Consider the following 23,829-nt stretch of genomic DNA (forward strand, 5'->3'; position numbering starts at 1 on the left):
GAACATGTCCAAACCATCAAAGTCTGCTCCCTCCAACCTTGACTCCAAAACAACCAACTTTGGCTGTCCCTCTAAGGAGCTCATTTCTAATCCTATCCAACCTGTTCACTCCAAGTGAGAACCTCAGCATCTTAATTTCTGCTACCTTCCAGTTCTGCTTCCTGTTGTTTCTTCAGTGCACCGTCTCTAATCCGTACATCTCATCACCACTGTTTTATAAACTTTGCCCTTCATCCTAGCGGAGAGACTCTTCTGTCACATAGAACACCAGACACCTTCCGCCAGTTGATCCAACCCCCTTGGACCTGTTTCTTCACTTCTTTACCACACTCACCTATGCTCTGTATTGTTGACCCCAAGTATTTGAAGCGGTCAACCCTCGCTATCTCTTCTCCCTGGAGCTTCAGTCTTCCTCCTCCACTCATTCACTCTCATTCATCCACATATATTCTGTTTTACTTCAGCTAATCTTCATTCCTCTCTTTTCCAGTGCATGCCTCCATCTTTGTAATTGTTCCTCCACCTGCTCCCTGCTTTCACTGCATATCACAATATCGTCTGCGAAGATCACGGTCCAGGGGGATTCCAGTATAACCTCATCTGTCGGGCTATCCATTACCACAGCGAACAGGAAGGGGCTCAGAGCTGGTCCCTGATGCTATCTCCTGTGAAACGTCTGGATGTGCACTGTAGTTGACTGGCAACCAGTACTGGGTGTACTCTGTCTCTTATGCAAAGTCATCTGGGATAGGCTCCAGCTCACCTTGACCCTAATGAGGGCACTGGTAGGCGTGTCAAGCCCTTGCAAAGGTACCGGAATGGCAAGGTCCAATTCCTTTGTTTTTGAGTGAGGAAAAGTATTGCAACTGACATTATTACATTAACTCAAAGTGAATATTTGGTGGTCTAATGCTTACTCACAATAACTGCATCAACCCTGCTAGCCATTGCGGCTTGTATATTTCTTCTCTCGAAGTCTACTTCAATGAGTTGAGTGTGATAACTTCACCCCTGTCCTTGTGGAGGTTGACAGTGATGTGACTGACTGTTGTCTTTGGTTGTTTCAAAACAGCGGTCACAATTTTCCTGTCATCAACTGCAGTTGTGTGTGAGTGTAGTCAATACCAAGTTGGTGGGAGTAAACGCTTCTCATATTGCATCTGGTGTGTCATATACTTAAGTACAGCCCACAATCTTTAGAGCACATACACTTAATGATTGTTAAGCGTTGGGTCTGTCACATTCAACATGTTGAAAGTTGTTACACAAGAATGTGGCCATTGAGCAAAAGGCCAAAGGTACCATTCTTGCATTCATGTCTGAGATGTCCGTAAGAAGCCACCCAACTGATTGCCTCACGTCGTCCCAACCTGGAAATTGCCCGCCACGGGCGTTGTACTTCCCGTGTTTATAACTTTTTGGGGTCAGATGAAGACGTTCTACTGTTTTTACATACAGTGAAGAAAATAAGTATTTGAACACCCTGCTGGATTGCAAGTTCTACCACTTAGAAATCATGGAGGGGTCTGAAATTTACATTGTAGGTGCATTAAAAAAATCATTCATTATGATGTCTGGATTTTTCTTTTTAGATTATCTCTCTCACAGTGGACATGCACCTTCGATGAAAATTTCAGACCCCTCCATGATTTCTAAGTGGGAGAACTAGCAATATAGCAGGGTGTTCAAATATTTTCTCCACTGTATGTGATACGTGATTGAAGGGTCTTTGGTTTGACACGTGTTAACAACATGGAAGCATACCTGTGCCTCATGGCGGTGTTACAGAGTCCTATAATTAGTCAAATTTGAGACTTGCATACTGGTACTCCTCATGTTTTCAAGAGAAAACTTACTGACTTTTTAAGAGTCAACATGAACCAGCGTTCTGCTTCTCTTCTCCTTATTTGCTCCAGTGGAGCAAATTTGCCGGACACCTGAGATCTGTCACGTCACACTTTTAAACTACACGTCCTTGTTTTCTTAAAAAAATGTGAAAATACGATAATTAACAGGTATGTGGTTGCTTTTAAAAACATTTCAAACATTGACAAACAATGAAACAGGCATGACTGCAATGTTTATTTTGCACAGTTTTATAAGGGATATGGCACAAATCCTCTTAATTCCTACCATGCTAGTTTTCTATCTGCAGATATTGATAGTGCTGACCTATTGGGAAGTACACACACATTCTCAATGGGGACTACACAAACAAGTTGCCACATAGCTGTAGATGAGTCCAGTCGTAATCAGCTGGAAAGTCTTACTACAGCTAATCAGTGGAATTGTGCTTATCTGGAGGGTGAGCTGTCGTGAAAAAAAATGTGGAGAAAAACTGCAATTTTGGAATCAGCATGGCTGTTTTAGTTGTAATTTTTTCAAAATTGTTCCCCAGTGTTATCTAGTATGGTGATTCTCAAAGTGGCGAAAGAGTGTACGACTGTTAGCACACTTGCCTCACAGTTCTGAGGACCCGGGTTCAAATCCCACCTCAACTGTGTGGATTTTCCATGTTCCCTCTATGCCTACATGCCAAAAAAAAAAATAGTAGGTTACATAAAGACTCTAAATTGACCATAGGAGGCAATGGTTGTATGTTTATATGTTCCCTGCGATTGTCTGGTGACCAGTTCAAGGTGTAACCGCATCTTGCTCGGAGTCACCTGTGATGGATTCCAGCACTTACCCTAGTGAGGGTAAGTGGTCCAGCAAATGAATGGAGAGATGGCATGTGTGGTACTCCAAGTGGCGCACAAGTGGGGTACATGAAAAAGAGTCACAGTCCATCTGTCCAATCATTTCCCGTTCCACCGATCCTACCGTGCATGTGCTGGGGATATGGGAGGAAATTGGAGTACCTGAAAAAAACCCACACAAGCACAGGAAGAACATGCAAACACTAAACAGGGGAAGCCGGGTTTGAATCAGAGTCCTGAAAACTGTTAAGCAAACCTGTTTACCAGTAGTTCACCATGTCACCAAGTACAGTCCATTTAGTATTTAAAGAACTTTTTAAAAGATGATCCATCCATCCATTTTCTAAGCCACTTATCTTCACAAGCGTCGTGGGGAGTGATGGCGCCAATTCCAGCTGTCAACGGGCAGGAGGCGGGGTATACCCTGAACTGGTTGCCAGCCAATCGCAGGGCACATCGAGACAAACAGCCGCAGTCACAATCACACTTAGGGGCAATTTAGAGTGTCCAATTAATTTTGCATGTTTTTGGGGATGTGGGAGGAAACCGGAGTGCCCAGAGAAAACCCACGCAGGCAACGGGGAGAACATGCAAATTCCACACAGGCGCGTCCGGGATTGAACCCGGGACCTCAGAACTGTGAGGCCAACGCTCCATGCTTCCAAAATTAATTAATTACTATTTTTTATTTCCCCCCTGTGCAGTTCTAAGTCAGAGGTTACCAATAATATTTATATTTTGGCAATAAAACCTTTGTTATTTTGATGATGAACACGGGCCTACTACATGACTGTATTCAATGTCATGAGGACGGTGGTAGTTGGACAGTATTTGGTGAAGGAAGTTTAAGAAAATGCTAGAATATGCTAGAAATAACTCCTCTCCCTCCCCAGTGACAAATGGTCCCTCATTGACAAAGGATAATAAAGTCCCTTTAACTGCCCAGCAGCCAATCGTGTGCCCCCGTTAAGGGAGCCGCCCACTAGTGCTTACGTCACATGCAGAGGCGGGGACAGACCGAGCCCGTAGCCAATGGGAGTGCAGGTCATGAATAATGTCAACCAGCAGGGGGCGGTGCGTTCACGGACCCGACTTTAGCGTCGTATAGTAGGCCACGCGCTCCCCCATTCCCGACGTCAGTGTGAAAACGCACGTAGCCAATGTGAGTGGATGACATTTAACGAAAGCTGCCGCCCCCTTTTCCCACAGACCCCCCCCCCACCCTCATTCGATTGAGTGCGACAGCTGGCGATGTGCGGCCGGAGCACTTGAAGTTGAAGCAGAAAGGTGAGTACACAGACACGTTCTTTTATCTTTGCAAAGGAAGGACAGCGGAATACTTCCTCGTCGGACGCTGGCGCTCGTCAAACGCGCCGTGTCCTGCGTGTGTTTCCGAAGGCGGCTTGCGATTGCCGAGCGTAGTCACGGTCGCCCCATCAAAGACGCGTTATACACTGTAAATGGAAGTATGCGCTTGCATGTCGAGGCTGGGGCTTGATTTCTGGAGTGCTGCGCTTATATTTGTTTTACGGTGGGGCGTGCAAATGGATCTTCCGTAGCTCGAGTGCCTGTAGGCCTTTACGTGCTCCCAGTAATCAAACGAGTGGACAACAAGTGGACAAGGGCATGATGATGATGATGGCGAGCGTCTCAGGGGTGGTTATCCCCTCCAAACATTTTTAGATTTCCCTTTTTTTTTTTTATTAAAGAAAAGCTTTTCACTGGAGTGGAACATTAATTTTGACATCTTGGGCACATACCGATTACATTTTGGTGTTGTAATAATCCCCTATACATAACTGTCTATGAAGTTCCTCTCTCTGTTTGAAGTGGAGCATTGTAATATTTAATTTTCCACATATCAAACTTCCCACTTAATGTGACCCTGCCAACATCTATTTAAAGGTAAGTTCGAAAGCGATCGTGGTCACCAACTGCACTAGACGGAGCCTGTTCACTCATGTTGTCCCCCGTTTGTTTACTGGTGTCAGCGCAGCACAACTTCATAGCGGTTTTGATATAAGCTCCGAGGCGAAACCACCCAGTTATTGTGTCAAACATGTCCCAACCACGCGTTACGAGGATTTCACATTTCGGAATGTCACAAAAGGTAGATCAAGTTTATACTCGACCCAACCTTTTATTATTATTATTTTTTTTTTTTTTTTTTGCGGTCCCTGCGTCGTGTGCTCATCAGGTAATTGCACCATTTGAGCGAGCAGGAACTAAAAGCAAAGCCGCTTTCATAGTGGCCTTGAGTTCACTACTCGCCAAGTGACCCTCCTCCATGATGAGCTGTATAATTAGAGCATATAGAACCCAGTGGGGCTTATATAGCTTTTTTTAGATTGTTAAAAAGAACTCTTAATGGCTCACTGTGTGTATGCGTGTGCACAATTGGTCTTTTTTATGTTTTTTTTTTTTTTTTTTTACAATCTGAGATGGTCAAAGGGCTTCTTCTGGCTACCTTCCCAAGCAGCTCTATAAAAGACTCTCTCACGCTCAAACATGCGCACACAGACACAATGGTGGCTTTAAATTACGCAATGGACTTTATGGGGGAAACAGACTGGTTGTGTGTGTTTTACCTTCGCGGCTTCTAAACATAGAATATTGCGCGTTTTGTGCAAATATCTTTAAGCCATCATTACATTTGTTGTTTTAGCAATGCTATAATGATTGAATGAATGAATGCATAACTAGAAGTGCAGACACCCTAAGCGGCCTATGCTGCTAACAGAATGGTTGTCCATCTGTTAGCAGTACCACTATGTCTTCCTGGGTTTGATGAATGGCGCCATTATGATTCTGGAGGGTGGATTGTCCCATTGATTGGCTCTTCTTGGCCCACGCACCCGCCCTCCTAAAACCTTCATGGCAATCTCTTTTGCATTTTTTTTTTGTGTGTGTGTTATCCAGCTACTGCGCATGGTTCCGTCTATATGGGCTTTGCCTTGCAACGTGCTGGCAACCGGTCCAGAGTGTACAATGCTAGTACTCTTGCCAAGTCAGTGAGGATAAGCACCATAGAAAATGGATGGATGCGTCCCAGCCACTTACAAACTCCAATTCCAAATGAGTTGGGATGTTAAAAACAGAATACAATGATTTGCAAATCATTTTTAACCTATGTAGATTTAAACGGCAGCACAGAAACACTGGAAAGCGTTGGCCTCACAGTTCTGAGGACCCGGGTTCAAACCCAACCCTCCCTGTGTGGAGTTTGCGTGTTCTCCCCGTGCCTGCGTGGGTTTTCTCCGGTCTCTCCAGTTTCCTCCCACATCCCAAAAACATGTGTTACATTAATTGGACACTCTAATTTTGTGATTATGTGTGCGTCTGTTTGTCTCGATGTGCCCTGCGATTGACTGGCAACCAGTTCAGGGTGTACCCCGCCTCCTCCCCCTTGACAGCTGGGATGGGCTCCAGCACTCCCCACAAACCTTGTGAGGATAAGCGGCTCAGAAGATGCATGGATAGATTTGAATACACTCCAAACACAAACTAATCCTTGAAGTTATGACTCAGGTGAGTGGCAAGGTTGCATATGGAAGGGGGAGCCCCGAAAGGCTCGGCTGTTTACAAGCAAGGATGGGGTGAGGTTGCCCACTTTGTGAAAAACTGTGTGAGCAAACAGTCCCAACAGTTTAAGAGCAATATTTCTCAATGTACAAATTTATGGATTCAGGGATTTCATCATCTACAGCAGGGGTGTCAAAGTCATTTTTCTAGCGGGCCACATTATAGTTCCGGCTTCCCTTAGAGGGCCATTGTGACTTCGAAACAATAAAAATATGTAATTGTCTCATCATATTTACATCATCATCAATTTATGATCGAGTTTTGGAATCAGAAATCAAGGGCAATTGTTTTTCAATTGGTAACAAAAATGCTTGCAATATCTGAACTTCTTCATCTATAATAATGACATTTTGAAATTTCAGTACAGATTTTGCAAGAATCAAGAAAAGCTCCAGATTTGGCTCCACGGGCCAAATAAATCATGTGGTGGGCCGAATCTGGCCCCCGGGCCTTGAGTTTGACACCTGTGATCTACAGAGAATTTAATGTGTGGATTTAGAGAATCTGGAGAAATCCATGCACATAAGTGCAAGGATGAGAAGTTAAAAACTGGTCTCATTGGTGAAAGGATGTTCCCTGAGGTCATGTGGGGAGGGACTGACAAAGTGTAAAAGGCACCAGCACACCTGCGACTCTGGTGAGGATAAGCGGTTCAGAGAATTAATGGATGGATTGGCACGGTGCTACCGAACATTCTCCAAGTATGCAAATTCTCAAAAGTGTTGACTTAAGGTTCCCCACGTCATTTAAGGTAAACCCTCAAGGGTAATTATTATTATTTTTAAGCTTAATTATCACTTGGCAAACATTTCCTCTCTCACGAGTCAACTGGTGATCAACTTTCAAAAGCGCTTTCGTCAAGCCTGACCATAACCCAGAACTATTATGACGGGGGCGGCATGCTGGATCAGCTGGTAACGCGTTGACCTCACAGTTCTGAGGACCCGGGTTCAATCTTGGCCCGGCCTGTGTGGAGTTTGCATGTTCTCCCCGTGGCTCCACATCCCAAAAACATGCAACATTAATTGGACACTCTAAATTGCCCCTAGGTGTGATTGTGTGTGCGGCTGTTTGTCTCCATGTGCCCTGCGATTGGCTGGCAACCAGTTCAGGGTGTACCCCGCGTCCTGCCCGTTGACAGGTGGGATAGGTTCCAGCACTGCCGCGACCCTCGTGAGGATAAGCGACACAGAAAATGGATGGATGGATGTTATGGCGGCATGGTGGTTGACCGATTAGCACAGCTGCCTCACAGTTCTGAGTGAGCCGTGACCCGAACGAGATCAGAAAATAGATTGCTTGACTTTTGAGTTAAACTCTCAATAGCGATGACTTCACGTGTTAATGTTGTACACGCGTTACTGTGCACTGACTTCAGCGCAGCGTGTTTTCTGTGTTTTGCCAGTATGCCGCTGGCTCGCAGCTTGTCCGTCACATCCCTCCCTGGTTTGGAGGAGTGGGATGAGGACTTTGATTTGGAGGACGCCGTTCTTTTTGAAATTGCTTGGGAGGTTGCAAACAAAGGCAAGTGCTACATACGCACACATTGACACAACACACACACACGTCGGTTCATGATCTGTATTTTGGTGCCGCGTGCGTGCAGTCGGAGGAATCTACACGGTCATCCAGACCAAAGCCCGCCTGACGTCGGAGGAATGGGGGGAGAACTATTTCCTGGTGGGCCCTTACGTGGAGAGCAACGTGCGGACCCAGGTGGAGCTCATCGAGCCCACAAACCCCGTGCTCAAGAGGACCATAGATAAGATGAACTCCAGCGGCTGTAAGGTAAAGTCGCACAACGCACTTCGACATGCCTGACTAGAACTGAATGTCCCCAGCGGGGAACAGACCCACTCACTTCACTTGTAGTGGGAGGGATTCGAGGGCGTGCCGACTCGGGGCCCCTGGCCCAGATCATGCTTCCCAACTGCTGTGACATTTCCTCGCAAAGGTTAGAGGTTGTATGACATTCCATTCACCCGAAGGCATGCAGGCGCAGGCGCACACTTTAAGCACACGCTTTGTGCTTTGCAACTCGAGATGATGTTATTTTTTTTAAACTGGTATTTTTAAATAAACTCAAGTAGTACCACGTGGCTGTTTTAGATTGACTTCCAGGACAAATAAGTCCAAAGGTGTGTTTCAGTTCTTTATTCCTCTGCGTGAAAGTAACTTAACGGCATATAAACAAACAACTCCCCTCAACCGAAGAGGTTTTGTTTTCAATGACGGGTTTGCTAACGTGCCGTTAAAAAGAAATACTCGCGTTTTCCCCCAAACATTTTAGAGGGGTGGGACGAGGATGAAGGAAGAAGAGCTCTACGTTGCACGATAGAGCGAGGTTTCCCTTAAGTCCTCAGTGAATAATGCATGAACCTTAATGAAAATAGCAGACAGATGGGGGCGGTAGTTGGACTTTTTTTTCTTTTTCCGGGTGCTCATCTAAATCAACATTGTGCAGTACCATTTTGTTAGCAATTTTCTCATGGGATATCTTTTTTACTCATGACACCTATTTTTTATTTTTTCACATTTACCCTTTTGGCAGGTCTACTTTGGGCGCTGGCTCATCGAGGGCAGCCCCTACGTGATTCTGATCGACGTGGGCTTCACTGCCTGGTCTCTGGACACCTGGAAGAGTGAGCTGTGGGACCTCTGCGACATCGGCGTCCCGTGGTTCGACCGCGAGGCCAACGATGCCGTGCTGTTTGGCTTTTTGACAGCCTGGCTGCTGGGGGAGGTCAGAAATTCCTGCAGAATTCCCTCACGTCACAAAGGACATCCCATCATCCCCCACCTCTGTGTTTATCTCCCCCTGAATTGCAGTACGCCGCCCAGTGTGACGAGACTCCTCACATCGTGGCTCATTTCCACGAGTGGTTGGCCGGCCTGGGCTTGGTGTTGTGTAGGCACAGACAGTTGCCCGTAGCAACTATATTCACCACTCACGCCACACTCCTCGGACGCTACCTGTGCGCTGGAAATGTCGACTTCTACAACAAACTTTCAGAGGTTTGTGTTTGCATCTGACACTTTGTTGACACGGAAGAGCACCGGAGGTTTCATCTACAGTGGATGCTAAAGTGCACGTAAAAAAACGAGGCTAAGGTTTTACTCAAGTTATTAAAATTATGTACAGTTTCAAAATTCACATTGTGCCGAAAAAGGTCTATTTACTGGTAATGGTATTAAAATAAAATCCCATCGACTCTATTTAAAAACTGATTCTCAGTGTAGTGAGTTCCACCACTGCTACATTAGCTCCCTCTAGCGGTATACAAAAGGATGACTGCCCAAACAGAATTAGGTCGTATTTCAAGTTTAAAACATTTGAATTAATGCTACAGAACTTCCAGCCATCCATTCTCTTTGCCGCTTATCCTCACGAGGGCCGTGGGGAGTGCTGGAGCCTATCCCAGCCGTCAATGGGCAGGAGGCGGGGTCTACCCTGAACTGATTGCCGGCCAATCCCAGGGCGCATAGAGACAAGCGGTCACACTCACTATCACACCTAGGGGCAATTTAGAGTGTCCAATTAATTGTTACAGAACTTTATTTTTAAAATTGATATAAGTTTTAATATATTCGTGCAACACAATTTAATTGAAACATTTACGTACTATTATTAAAAAAAAAAATCCTCATATTTAAGTGCAAGAAAATATTTTGTTGGTGCATAATTTTAGTGTCCTAAAATTACATTAAATTTACCTTTTGGGAATAAATGTTGGCGTTTAATGTTTAACCAATGTGGTAAGGAATTTATTACCAAAATAGGTTATTACTAGTGAAGTAGTGAACTAGTGTGCCCAAAAAATCTAAATGAGTGCTTGAAAAAGTTTGACATTTATGAAATGTAAAATAAGTGACCAAGGAACATTTTGACACCAGTTATATGCTTTTTACTTTTGCCAAATATATATCTTATGATGAAATCAGTGTTAATCCTCTTCAAATACTGTACAGCATCAAAAAGAGTGGTTTATCAAAATCTGGAAAGAAATCAGTTGTGTGTGTGTGTGTGTGTGTGTGTGTGTGTGTGTGTGTGTGTGTGTGTGTGTGTGTATATATATTAAAAAAAGCATTTTACAATATGTAACGCGTATATCTGTATGTGTAGCTGATTTGATTTCCTCCTCAGTTTATCATCTGAACAAGACATTTTGGAGGCAATTTTATGCTGGGAATAGTTTGGAAATTGGAACTATTTTTTTCATTTTCAACAAGAAAACATCCTTTCTCACTTGGGCATGTGTGTGTCAGTTCAACGTGGATAAGGAAGCAGGCGACCGACAAATCTACCACCGCTACTGTTTGGAGCGAGCAGCTGCCCACTGCGCCCACGTCTTCACCACCGTCTCCCAGATCACCGCCATCGAGGCGGAAAACCTGCTCAAAAGAAAACCAGGTGTGTCCCAGACTCCAAGGCGATTTCGCTGGAGGGAGACACGCGGGCCTTCGTGCACAGTCGTCTTTCACTGTGGGTTGCTTAACGTCACATATTCCTCGCAGACATTGTCACTCCCAACGGACTCAACGTAAAGAAGTTCTCAGCCGTTCACGAGTTTCAGAACCTGCATGCGCAGAGCAAGAATCGGATTCAGGAGTTTGTCAGAGGACACTTTTACGGGTCAGAAATCTAATAGCGCACACATAAAACAAGCGGTGATCTTAATTGCTTCTTAAAATCACGTGACTGGCGATCCTGCTTTGTCATGACCAATCAGGCATCTCGACTTCAACCTGGACAAATGTTTGTTCCTCTTCATCGCCGGAAGATATGAATTCTCCAACAAAGGAGCTGACATCTTCTTGGAATCTTTGGCCAGACTCAACTACCTGCTAAGAGTAAGCGGGATTTTTGTGGCATATGTGCATAATCGTAGCCATCTCTCATTCTGAAACAAACGTGCATATTTGCCACACCCTGCAGGTCAATCACAGCGACGTGACCGTCATTGCGTTTTTTATCATGCCGGCTCGGACAAACAACTTCAATGTGGAGACCTTAAAGGGGCAAGCGGTCAGGAAGCAATTGTGGTGAGGCTGCCGTTTTAATGTGTGGGCAAATGCATGGGGTCACCGGGTCAAACATAGAGCCGAACAGGAATTACCATAACCAACCCAGATTGATAATAAATTAAGGAGTGTGTTTCACTACTTTAGCCCATGTAGTTTATTTAAATCTAGATGTTGTGAATTTGAGACAAGAAATCACAATTATCTCACTCTCAAGGTAGTCTTCACCTTAGACACTCTTTGTAGATGTAGTTTTATGATAATTCCATTAAAAAAAAAAAAAAAAAAAAAAAAATCTTCTCACTGATAGGGATACTGCTCAAACGGTGAAGGAGAGATTCGGAAAGAAACTTTATGAGTCACTACTAGTGTAAGTACTCTTCCGCGTCTTGAAATGGTTCCCCCCATGTTGTTAGAAAATGTGATTCAAATTGATCCCTTTTGATCGATCTTAGTGGGCAGCTGCCAGACGTGTCAAAGATGCTGGACAAAGAAGACTTCACTATGATGAAGCGTGCCATCTTCGCCACGCAAAGACAGTGTCAGCCTCCGGTTTGCACGCACAACATGCTAGAGGACAGCGGCGACCCCATTCTAAACTCCGTGCGTCGCGTCGGCCTTTTCAACAGCTCTTCCGACCGTGTCAAGGTATGTTTACGTTAGTTGACTTCAGCCACAACAAAACCATACACTAACCACCATTATTACTCACCACGTCCTGAGACACAGCTGCACAATCTATTAAAACTCAGTCACTGCCATTGACGGCTTTAGATGTCAAATAGCCACGTTAACCAGGAGGGTTGCGAGTGAATGAGTTAATTGAGATTCAAGACCAAAGCAATATTGAAAAAGATGCTCTTTCAAAGGCAGTAATCCTCAGATTTGATTATGCTAGTGAGGTATTTACTTAAAGGTCCACTGTAATGAAATGCATGCTTTTTAGTATGTTATTAATGAAAAAACGGCAGCTGATTTGAACCCAGCTGTTTTTTCACCACAAAACATGATTTTGACATATATGGCTTTTTATAACTCCCGCCATGAAAATCCTCTCGAGGGATTTGTTTTCAAGAAGAAGCAGGAAGTTATGTTAGTAGCAGACGCCCACTCAAGCAGTCTCGTCTGTTTTATACTAGTTTGAGCTGCTGGAATGTAGCTCGTTGTTCCTTCGTGTTAGCCAAAATGCCGGGTCGTTGTACTGCTGGATATTGCACGAACACTCGGGAGGATGGATTCGCTCTTTATACTTTTTCAAAAGATCCGGTTCCTCGTGAAAAATGGATTGCACAGGTGCAAAGGACGAGGGCTTCCTGGGTTCCAAATGACAGGTTGGTGTGTATACAGCTACTAAATAGTACAATAGTTGGGGGGGGGGGTGTAATAAGTAAGTATGGGTGCTAAATGTATCGATGTGCGCATCGGAAGCCTTCTGTGCAGCAGCCGCCGAAGGACAGCCTCCGCAGGCCTTGTGAATCGCCGCCGGCCTTGTCGACACGGCTTCGATTGGGGTGGCTCGTCGCGGCGCCAGGCTGCGGTAGCTCAGTTCTGCCGCGGAAGTGGTTCGGACAGGGTGGCGTTTTGGCTGCGTTGTCGTCGCTCATGGGCAGGTGGCATTGTTTGAGGTGGTTTGGCCATATCATCTAAATATGGCTCGAAACAATAGGGTAATATTGCCCCGGTCACTTCACTCGTTTGTGGGATGTTCTCTTCTTCGAAAAGAGCTTCTGTGTCAGAAGGGGCGTGTTGGTCTCCCACAGTAGGGGCCACAGCGTGTTTTCAATGGCGAATGTCCGGGGTGACGTCACGGGCAGGAGATGCAGCCAATATGGTGACCACTTGGATGTCGAATGACACTTCAGCAACTTTGCACATGGATGACGCGCTCTCTGCTCATATTTATTTTTTCTTATAGACATTGAAGTGAATAATGTCATATTTATTTTTCATTTCAATGTCTATTTTAGAATGTTTATAGGGATGACACTTGACCTTTCAGCAGTGCCTATGTCTAAGTGTTTGTTTCCAAGTTTAGTACTTGTGGTGTGGTAGAACTCAATAAAAGAAGCCATTGCTTTATTCAAGACCAGCATTTTATCGCTACAGATTGCCATTAAACTGTCACCCATGCGCTGCTTCCATCCAGATTATCTTCCATCCTGAGTTCCTGTCTTCCACCTCTCCTCTGCTTCCGATGGATTACGAGGAGTTCGTAAGGGGCTGCCACCTGGGGGTCTTCCCCTCTTACTACGAACCTTGGGGGTACACACCAGGTACGCCTCATGCATGCTGACACAACGCTGAGATTTTAAACGAAACGGTAAACGTGAACTAAACTCTACGTGTCGTTGTTAGCCGAGTGCACAGTCATGGGGATTCCATCAATCTCAACAAACCTGTCGGGCTTTGGTTGTTTTATGGAGGAACACATCGCAGATCCTTCTGCATATGGTGGCGTTCTTCATTTTATTCTATCTTCAGAATGATTTTGGAAAAAATGAGGAAAGAGAGAGATCCTCCTTCACACACCTTTTACCTTTGCAGGCATTTACATCCTGGACCGGCGCTTTCGAGGGGTGGACGAGTCGTGTAACCAGCTCACCTCCTTCCTGTTCCAGTTCTGCAAGCAGAGCCGGCGCCAGAGGATCATCCAGAGGAACCGCACGGAGCGTCTAAGCGACCTCCTGGACTGGCGATACCTCGGCAGGGTATGAGTTCAGATAGCGAGCGCCTTTCCGTTTCTTTCACGCCACCATTTTGAAGCCTGTTGTACTGCGTATTTCTCTTTTGCGTCAGTATTATGTCGCTGCACGTCACATGGCCCTGGCTAAAGCTTTCCCTGACACCTTCCTGTATGAACCCCATGACCCCACCTCAGTAAGTTAACTCGGATGTTTATGTCGGAAATCAGCAAAAGTATTCATTCATTTTACACGAGTACACCCTCTGACGTCCCTCTCGTGTTTCTCGTCAGACGTCAGGTTTCCGTTACCCCCGTCCTGCCTCCGTGCCGCCATCCCCTTCCCTCTCCCGCCACTCTTCCCCCCACCACAGCGACGTCGAGGACAACGATGAGGACGAGCGCTACGACGAAGATCTGGAGGCGGAAAAGGACCGGGTCAACATTCGCCAGCCCTTCACGCTGCCGTTTAAAAACAAGATTTCCGCAAGGGCCGGCGGGAATGGCAACGGTGTCACAAGCGAGAAAAACTGACAAGACAGACAGAAACACACATCGGAGCGCTCCGTTGCTTGCGAGATTTTGGATGACTAATAACCAACCACAGATTTAGTCAGCAAATGATATAAACAAAGAATATAAAGTACATTTGATGTGAATCTGTCTTCCCGAGCAGTGGGAACATCAAGTTTGCAAAACATGCCTCAGAAGTTTGGATTCTTTGTCACACCAGCGGTGCTACAAGTGGTTTGTTTCGAAGTATCAGCAGCACACCACGCAGCAAAATATCGCAGTTGCTATATTTTAGGAACGCTGGCTTCGCTAAGGGTTTTCTAATGAACAGAAAAAAAAAAAAAAATCAACACAAATCCTCCTTTTTACCGTCTTGTTGACTTTTTACTCCACGGCAGGAACCTCTTATAGACGGCATTATTTGCTGCAAGTAGCCAGTAAGACCGCTTGGTGTTGTCCCGGTTAAACTGTGTCACACTCACTTGTAGCACTTTTTCTCCCTATCTTTCAAATGCCTTGTTTCCTTCGTAAAACCCCAGAATGGGAAAAAAAAAAAAAAAAACTAAAGAACAATAGAACCAAAAATCTTTGGCCTTTCACACTGAGGACTTTGTTTTTTTGTGTTTTTGATTTTATTTCCAAGCCTTACATTTCTGCGGTGATTACTGTGAATGACCTCACACTCCCGCTTTTTTTTTTTGCCTTTGCACTGACAAGTATTTATTATTGACTGGGGTGGGTGGGTGTATGGGGGGGAGAGTGCATTTTAGAGATTGCATCCGTGTTTGCACAAGCGAGATGAGCCTAGAATAAGAGCCGGAACATGCTTGAAGGAAAAACATTTTGCAAGATGTACAGTATGTATACTCCATGTGAGAGTTGTAATCATTTCTTCCAATCTTGCATCATATGAACATAATAAAGAGTAAATATATAGTATCTGTCAGTTTCACAAAGGATAACTGCTCTTCTTTGCTTGAATGTGTTTTTTATTGGAGCACAAGGCTGTTTACGTGAAAGCCACATGGGATAGCCATGGTTGACCTCTATTTGTTCTTCATCGGGCATTCAATGTTTCAGCACAAATAAACCCGACCCCCGTGGCCTTTGCAAACTGAAAAGAAAAACATGAAAAGAGTCATTTTTGGTTCAAGCCGTTTTTAAAGTACGTCTGTGTAAATTCTCGGGCATCCTGGTTATTTGCCAAGGTTGAACCGAGGCAACTGGACTCTTTATTTGTTCCGATGTTTTACCAGGCTTCTTTAGGTCTAAAGTTTTGGTGTGGCTGGGGAATGACTGTCCTGATTTCCGCCCTGTCGTTCACTCGCCTGGTGGCACTAAAGAACTGGCTAGAAACAAATGACAGGCGATGCCTCAGCCCATCCTTGTTTTGAGACCGCTTTTCTCATTGTAGTTTCTTGATGGCTTCTTTTACACTTGTTTTAACACAGTAGTTCTCCCTATCTGTAATTTTGAGATTGTCAATCTCATAGGAGTGTCCCTTTAAAAAAAAAAAAAAAAAAAAAATAGATGCAAATAACTGCTGACTGGAGACGCTCCCAAAAAACAAAAAAAACATTGCTGGGATTGCTGAATGGGATTTTGAACAAACTCTTGTCTGAAGCGTTTTAATTGGCTTGAATAGCATTCCTTTTTTATTTTTTTCGGACAATCCTGAAAACTTTTTTTTGACTTTTTTTCCCCCTTCTCTCTACAGTCAGGAAGCCAAGTAAGGACTACATTCCGCCTCGTTTCGTCTTCAGGCACAGGTGTAGTGACAGAGATTGCCTCATTCCCCAGGAAGTGTGGCCCGTATGAGCTTGTTTTGCTGCCAGGCCCAAGACCAGCTACGCAGAATGATTGTTCACCAGCCACACCGTTTGGGCCACAACAACACCCACAAGTCTTTGTAAGTACTTCTTTTTAAAATAAAGGTTTAATTAATTGTGCAGACCCGCAGGGATTACTGAGCGCGCCCGCGTTCTTTATCGTCTCTAGAATGTCGTCATGAGAGGTAAAGCGAAACGTGCAGGACCAAAATAAGGCATGCAAGGATTCCATCAGGGAATACACAGCACCAGGTAAGTGGTACCGGTCATGCAATCATGTAATCCAAAGCAGTGATACTGTGCACATAAATGTTTGTCTGTGTCAACCTTGTAATCATCTGAGATTGACACTGTCTCGAATGAAAGTGGAATTCATAAGTAACGATACTTCAGTATGTGTGGCATTTGAGAGCGTTTCTTGAAGTGGTGTTTTCGTATGACGGCGGACCATCAGCAGCCCGTATTCAATCTTAAAACTGACGTTTGCACCGAACCCTAAGAACATCGGAAACTTACCAAGTAAGCTATTCCAAAATGAGTTGTATGTTGCACTACCGGTTACTGCGCCGAGACGGGCCGGATTCCTTCTCACTGTGTGCACTGAGAAACCGCCGGGCCCTGTCACGTGCACCTCCACCACGTGATAGTCACTCAACCTGGGCCCAGACGAAGGGTGGTTACATCATTTCGCCAGTACTGGAGCGTGCTAGGCTGCTTTCCCCCATGCGGATTACGAGAGGGAGACTCACGCCGTGTCCGACACGATCTCTCCCTGGACGCCGTTAAAACCGAGCTTCCCTGCAGCCACTGCCGCCGCCGCCATCGTGTTGACGTTGTTGGGGGCGAGGGGACACAGCTCCGCCACCGAGCCCCGAAATAAAACCCGCCTCCCTTCCCCCTCCGTCCACTCAGAGAGGACGTCTCCTGTGAGCCGGAAGCAGGATGGATGCTTGGACATCCTTATGAATAAAGCCTGCAGACATTCAAAAAAGATGAGGATGAAGAAGCTTATTCAGCCAATAACGTCAGACACAAAACAGTGTGAAAATGTCTAAAAAATAGGCATCTTTAGAAATCTTCTGGGTGGACATAAATTCTGGCATTAGGATTGAGACCAAGACCCAAGATGTTTGACAACCCCTGCTCTAGTCTGCGGTACTGTAAATGACTCCTAGAAGCAGATTTACCTGCAAGGCCCCGCTGTCGTTCAACCTCTGGATGTCCTGACCGCCCCACATTGCGCCGCTGGGGACGTAGAGCGTTCTCCCATTCAGCTGCGCCGCCCGTCGAAGCTTGTCATTCAGGTCGGGATCGGCGAGGGCCGAGGGGGAGCCAACCTGCGGGAGGGATTATATCAAAATCATGACACCGTATGTAACTTCACCTTGAGACGGTCCCGTCTCCCAGCCAATTTGAATTTTGAGCCAGTGAGCTTCTCGATCAGGGGTCACCAACACTGTGCCCGCGGGCGAATGTTAGCCCACGAGGACCATATAAGGCGCCCGCGAGGTATGTTCTAAAAATACCATAGGCCACAAATTACTATTATTTGTGCTTTAAATTCTGAATCTGACTTGCTGACGTGAATTAAGATTTTAAAATACCTGTAATGTTATTTACTACAATAAATTAAAACAAAAATATGTTATGTACGTGTAATGAACTGAGTCTAAAATTTGCCGCAAACAGGTCACGTCGCCATTCATATGATCGGTGCTCACGAAGTAGCCCTCAGTCTCAAAAAGGTTGCTGAGCCCTTGTCTAGATTGTTGTTAAAAAGGTTGAGACAATCTATCTGAGAATCTGTGTATCTATGCATCTATATACTCCAATCTTTAAACCATATTGATGGTTAAAATTTAAAGTCATGGTCATGAACAGTTATCTCAACAAAGAGAATTTGATCACTTTAGCATGAAAATATGAATTACAAATGAATGTAAGATTTCAATTTAGAATTCCTTTTGCACTTCCACTACTGCCCAATCTGACAATCTGGGTATTAATTCTAGTTTTCACTCATTGTAATTTGATAACCTAAAGAGAATTTGATTAAAAATCAATTAATAATGACGATGGATTAAATTGTGTCGAGAGGGACTTTTTTTTTACTGCTTATCCTCATTAGTGTCGGGGGTGTGCCGAAGTTTACTGCATCTGATTTATTCATTTACACTCACATTAATACTAAAGAACAATTTACAGTCTTCAGTGAATTTAACATGAATGTTTTGGGAATGTGGGAGGATGCCAGAATGCATCGATCCACACAAGCACGGAGATCATCTACTAACTAACTTGTCACACTCCTACTGCAGAACATATATCTTTTTTTGACACTACCATTCAAAATGTTTCTGTATTCTTACTAAAAGGACAGAAAAAAAGGGGCAACATCTGACCATCAAATGTGAGTGAGACAGGAAGTGGACCCCAAATTCTTTCACCACCTGAGGATGGCACACTTCCACAATGACATCGCATTGCCTGCAGAACATTTGTAGAACAAAGTTAGATGTTCAGAAATGTTTACGTCACACGATTTGCATTCACGCCTGCCGTAATATTTACGTTGGCACCTGTCGCCGAAGGATGACAGGTTCCCCAGTGCGAGGTCATCCGCGACTAAACCTTTCAGTTTCTCAGGATTTCGGTTCCAAACAAAAGCCAGCGCTAATCCTACACTGGCTCCGTCTTTAGTGATTCTCTCCACTAAGAACTGCCCTGCAGAGGGGAGGGGAAAAAAATGGAAATTGACAGTGGCATCCTCAGATGTAACGATATTCATGTACAAAGAGCTTCATGAATGTGGATGGCGGTGAGCGTTCACGCTAAGGGGCAATTCACACCTAGATGTCCAAATCCTACAATTCCGATGCGCAGGCAAGAGGACCTCGCTGCCATTTTCCTGTGGAGGAGGACGCAAACAGGCCCAAAAAGATCCAGAACATTCAAGGACACACGTTTACGTTTAACTTCATATCAGAGCTCCCTCGATCGGTGTTATTGCTCCACTCACCGATAATCCCCACAATTTTCCTGCGTCTCCCAATCTGAATGGTGCACGTCTGACAAAGGAATTGTGGGAGAGCACACAGTACAAAGTTTGACCCGCGGAGGCCAAAGTTAATCATTGTTAGTTTAGCCACTGGATTGGAATTGTCTTCTTTAAAATGCTTCCGATTGTAGAATATAACAAATGAATTTCCGTTTCATTTTTAGATTTTTCAGACAGTCTACCTCAGTCAAAGGTTGTGGATTGACCTTTTCTGTATGGTGTTTGCATGTTCTTCTTGTGCTGGTGTGTCAAACCCCCAACCCAACGCCACCCTGCCCGGGACATACGCTGGCTTCCTCCCACTTTCGACATGCATAATAGATTAATGGAAGACTAAAAATTTTCTATAGATGTGAATGTGAGTCCCAATGAATATCTGTCTACACGGCAGTTTCCCATCCTGCACCGAGCCATTGCACATATTTTTTTTAATCTCACAGTCCATGGCCCACACCAAACAAAAACATCTCAAAAATATATACGGAAATATTATTCTAGTCTCAGTTTACCTACTGAAATATGGGCTATTTTAATTGAACACATAATATTCTCTTGAACAAGTAACAACCAGTGATTACAGTGGCTGATTCTATTTTCTGCGGTGGCAGAGTGGATCAGCTGGTAAAGCATTGGCCTCACACTGTTGAGGTCCTGAGTTCAATTCCGGACCCGCCTTTGTGGAGTTTGCATGCTCTCCCCGTGCCTGTCTGGGTTTCCTCCGGGCACTCGGCTTTCCTCCCACTTCCCCAAAACATTCAACATTGATTGGACACTCTAAATTGCCCCGAGGTGGGATTGTGACTGCGGCTGTTTGTCTCGATGTGCCCTGCGATTGGCTGGCAACCAGTACAGGGTGTACCCCACCTCCTGCCCGTTGACACCTGGAATAGGCTCCAGCACTCCCCAGGACCCTTGTGAGGATAAGCGCTTAAGAAAATGGATGGATTGGATGGACATCTAGTGAAATGATTCCCAAACAGTGTGCCGGGGTACATTAGTGTGCCACGAGCGCTCTTCAGATGTGCCGTGGGAAGTTATCCAATTTTATGTATTTGCTAAAAAAAGATTTATTTCCAAGAAATAATGTATCTTTATTCATCTATTTATGCCAGTGAGGCAGAATGACAGACAGAACAAAAAAATCCTCTTCCATTAGATTTCAAAAAGTACATACAGTAATTAATCGATCGATTTTTGGTGAGATTTACTTTTGTTGGTGTGCCGTGGGATTTTTCAGTTGCAAAATATGTGCTTTGGCTCTATAAAGGTTGGGAATCAATGATCTAGTGGATGAAGATTTAGGTTTTTTTTTTTTTTTTTTTGCCTGTCAACATACATCGCTGGCATAGATAGATGTACAACGAGACATCATTTGTAGTAAATAGATCATAATTTGTGGAGCAATTAAGTGGAATTGGATAATTTTCTTCAGCGTACCTGATGATCACTAATATGCCACACGACAGTGTTTGGGAATTGCTGGTCTACGGTATAAGTGCTCTCTGTTTGACTGGCAGGTTGTTCTTTCAGTTAATTTGTACAACCCCCCCCCCCCCCCCCCCCCCCCGCCCTCCTCGCAACATGGTGACTCAGCTGGTAAAGTGTTGGCCTCACAGTTCTGAGGACACAGGTTCGATCCTGTCCCCCTCTGTGTGGAGTTTGCATGTTCTCCCCATGCCTGCGTGGGTTTTCTCCGGGCACTCTGGGTTCCTCCCACATCGCAAAAGCATGCATTCATCGGAGACTCTAAATTGCTCCTAGGTGTCAATGTGTGTGCGACTTGTCTGTCTCCATGTTCCCTGCAATTGGCTGGCATGTTGTGGGCGCCTCCTGCCCGTTGACAGTTGGGATAGGCTCCAGCACTCCCCGCGGCCCTTGTGGGGATAAGCGGCAAAGAAAATGGATGGATGGATGTACGAAAAAGAGATGAAAAAGTGTCTCTTAATCTGTTAGTTTCCCCCCCTTTGCACACTTTCACAACAAAGTTTTGCCCTAACCCTATCCAAGCTGATTTGGAGTTAAAGGTGGGGTACACTCTGGCCTGGTCGCCAGCCAATCGCAGGGCACTTACACACACTTGTATTTATACCTAAAGAAAATTTAGGGTGGATAATAATCTAACATGCCTGTGTTAGGAATGTGAGAGGATGTCAGATTACTTAAAGAAACCCCACATAAGAACAGGGAGAACAAGCAAACTCCACAGAGGAAGATCAGAGATTCAAACCTAGAACCTCAGACCTGTGAGGCAGACCTGCTGACCATTAGTGCACTGTGCTTTCTTGTAAAATGTGCTGTATAAATGTATTACTCCGTTGTCTTTCATTCTAAAATCCATGGTGTTCTGACCAAAAAGTGATCATTTTTTGTAACCAGTGGATTGGTTTATTCACTTTTGCCCTATGTGTTGTTGTCACCAATGTATTCCCTCTGGGGAGGTCAAAGGTCAATTTTTTTGTTCACGATGACTCGAAGCAGGGAGAAGGTTGATAATCAGGGACGTAATTACACACGAAGGATCAGTCTAAAGTTCAGGGCTCTGAAAGATCAGTGGATTTCGATCTGACAGAAACAACAGCACACGAGGGTGGCCTTTTATCTTTTTACATTTTTTTTTTCCTCCCCCCGTTTCCCAGATTAGTGAAGGCAGCGCGGCAAGTGCGCAGCAAAGCAGGACGTTGAGCTCTTCCCAGTGGAGAACATGGACATCCTTGAGACGGACGCCTACGACAGGCGCCAGAGAAGAAACACGGTAAGATCTCGTTTACATTGATTTGCCATTTTGATTATTCGAAATGATATCATCGTTGATCTGTTCCTTTTTTTGTTTTCATATACACTGTCTGTTTCCTTCTCTTTCAGTCCTGTGCTCTGCTCTTCTGCCTCACACCTTTCTTTCTGGCCTCTGCCGTGTACTTCTACGTGTGGACTCCAGGCTCGCCGGCATCCATCACGCTGGCGGGTGTCAAATCAGCACCGGCGCTCCTGCTGGCCGCGACGGTGCTGAGCTGGAACGGAGGTCAGAGTGCGCCGGGTGTGGTGGGAGGACTCGTCCTCTCGGCTGTGGGCGACTGCTGCCTGGTGTGGCCTGAGCTTTTCCTCCATGGTAGGAGACACCATTTTTCTTTAATTTTTCTTCATACACACACACAGAAATCATAAACATTGAATCATGTCATTATTTTTATGCAGGTGTATAACCAAAATAGCATGTACAGGAAGGTTTTAAAGTAGTTATAAAGCATGACGATTTAATATAAAAGTAGAAATATTTTGATGGATGCCCTCACTGCATAATAGGAAAATTATGTAAGAGGTCTTTTTCTGTTTTTAAATGAACAGTTCAAGATCCATCCATTTTCTTCACCGCTTATCCTCACGAGGGTCGCAGGGAGTGCTGGAGCCTATCCCAGCTGTCAATGGTACACCCTGAACTAGTCGTCAGCCAATAGGGCACATGGAGACAAACAGCTGCGCTCACAATCACACCTCGGGGTGATTTAGTGTCCAATTATTGTCGCATGTTTTTGGGATGTGGGAGGAAACCCACGCAGGGACGGGGAGAACATGCAAACTCCACACGGGCGGGTCCGGGATTGTACCCGGGCCCTCAGAACTGTGAGGCCAACGCTTTACCAGCTAAACCACCGTGCCACCCCAGTTCAAGATTTCACACTAAAATTTTCATTTGAGATTACTTTCACTCCATCCATTATCCAAGCCACTTATCCTCACAAGGGTTGCGGGAGTGCTGGTATCCTGTATGTACCTTTTGTTGCATTTTTATGTTAATTATGCAAAGCTGGGAAACACTTTTTCGGCAGCTTTATAGGCCTGCTGTTTAAAGCTGTACATCTTTGTCATCTCCTTTAGGAATGGCTGCATTTGCACTGGCTCACCTCCTCTACTCGCTCACCTTCCTCTCATCCCGCTACGAGCCATATTCATCCTCCTCTTGGTGGACTGGCCCGCTGTATCTGATCCTGGTCCTGATTACGGGAGGTGTTTACATATACTTGTTTCCATTTTTGCGGAAGAATCCAAACTCAGAGCTCCTCACTCCCGGCGTGGGGGTCTACGTTGCCTTACTCTCAATCATGGCGATATTAGCCATCAGAACCCGTCATGCATTTACACTGCTAGGAGGTTTGTGCTTCATGCTGTCTGACTTCATGTTGGCTTTGCAGGAGTTTAAGGTGACAGCACCTATTGAACACAGCAATACTGCTATCATGGTGACATATTACTTAGCGCAACTGCTTATTAGTGTGGGGGCCATGAGGGCAGTGGAAAACAAAAGGGACTTTGCAAAATGGAAGAGGTCCTAGCCAGGATCCATGCAGCATTCCCAATGTTGGAAGCATCCATAGTAACATAATACTGCTTAATACTCATAGATGCTGGATCAAGTATAAAAATGTTTGTATGTATTATTTGATATTGCTT

At 45.0% G+C, this 23,829-nt stretch overlaps 3 protein-coding genes across 5 annotated transcripts; 2 read left to right on the forward strand and 1 right to left on the reverse strand.

Annotated features, from left to right (window-relative positions):
- Positions 1–3,851: 3,851 nt before the first annotated feature.
- On the forward strand, positions 3,852–15,188 carry gys1 (glycogen synthase 1 (muscle)). 2 transcript variants are annotated; one of them, XM_061845898.1, is made up of 16 exons: positions 3,852–3,986; positions 7,687–7,805; positions 7,888–8,069; positions 8,833–9,024; positions 9,111–9,296; positions 10,548–10,692; positions 10,797–10,914; positions 11,012–11,132; positions 11,218–11,324; positions 11,614–11,673; positions 11,759–11,951; positions 13,450–13,576; positions 13,659–13,754; positions 13,848–14,011; positions 14,100–14,180; positions 14,278–15,188. In XM_061845898.1, exons 2-16 carry the CDS (start codon positions 7,688–7,690, stop codon positions 14,515–14,517), a joined length of 2,130 nt encoding a protein of 709 aa, XP_061701882.1. In that variant the 5' UTR covers positions 3,852–3,986; position 7,687; the 3' UTR covers positions 14,518–15,188. The 2 variants fall into 2 exon arrangements, with proteins under 2 accessions (XP_061701882.1, XP_061701883.1); XM_061845899.1 differs by lacking the exon at positions 3,852–3,986 and adding an exon at positions 4,022–4,604.
- aspdh (aspartate dehydrogenase domain containing) lies at positions 15,163–19,307 on the reverse strand. The gene is made up of 7 exons (XM_061845906.1): positions 19,175–19,307; positions 18,905–19,049; positions 18,728–18,812; positions 17,513–17,662; positions 17,075–17,298; positions 16,842–16,981; positions 15,163–15,610 (listed from the first exon to the last, which is right to left on the reverse strand). The coding sequence occupies exons 1-7, from the start codon at positions 19,227–19,229 to the stop codon at positions 15,573–15,575; spliced, it is 837 nt and encodes a 278-aa protein (XP_061701890.1). The 5' UTR covers positions 19,230–19,307; the 3' UTR covers positions 15,163–15,572.
- tmem86b (transmembrane protein 86B) lies at positions 16,047–23,822 on the forward strand. Of its 2 annotated transcripts, XM_061845908.1 has the most exons (6): positions 16,047–16,225; positions 16,297–16,405; positions 16,495–16,577; positions 22,020–22,135; positions 22,246–22,489; positions 23,257–23,822. In XM_061845908.1, the coding sequence occupies exons 4-6, from the start codon at positions 22,085–22,087 to the stop codon at positions 23,709–23,711; spliced, it is 750 nt and encodes a 249-aa protein (XP_061701892.1). In that variant the 5' UTR covers positions 16,047–16,225; positions 16,297–16,405; positions 16,495–16,577; positions 22,020–22,084; the 3' UTR covers positions 23,712–23,822. The 2 variants fall into 2 exon arrangements, with proteins under 2 accessions (XP_061701892.1, XP_061701891.1); XM_061845907.1 differs by having other exon boundaries at positions 16,047–16,405.
- The last annotated feature ends 7 nt before the right edge of the window (positions 23,823–23,829 follow it).

Source organism: Syngnathoides biaculeatus, chromosome 16, assembly GCF_019802595.1.
Source record: "Syngnathoides biaculeatus isolate LvHL_M chromosome 16, ASM1980259v1, whole genome shotgun sequence".
NCBI classification, from domain to species: domain Eukaryota; kingdom Metazoa; phylum Chordata; class Actinopteri; order Syngnathiformes; family Syngnathidae; genus Syngnathoides; species Syngnathoides biaculeatus.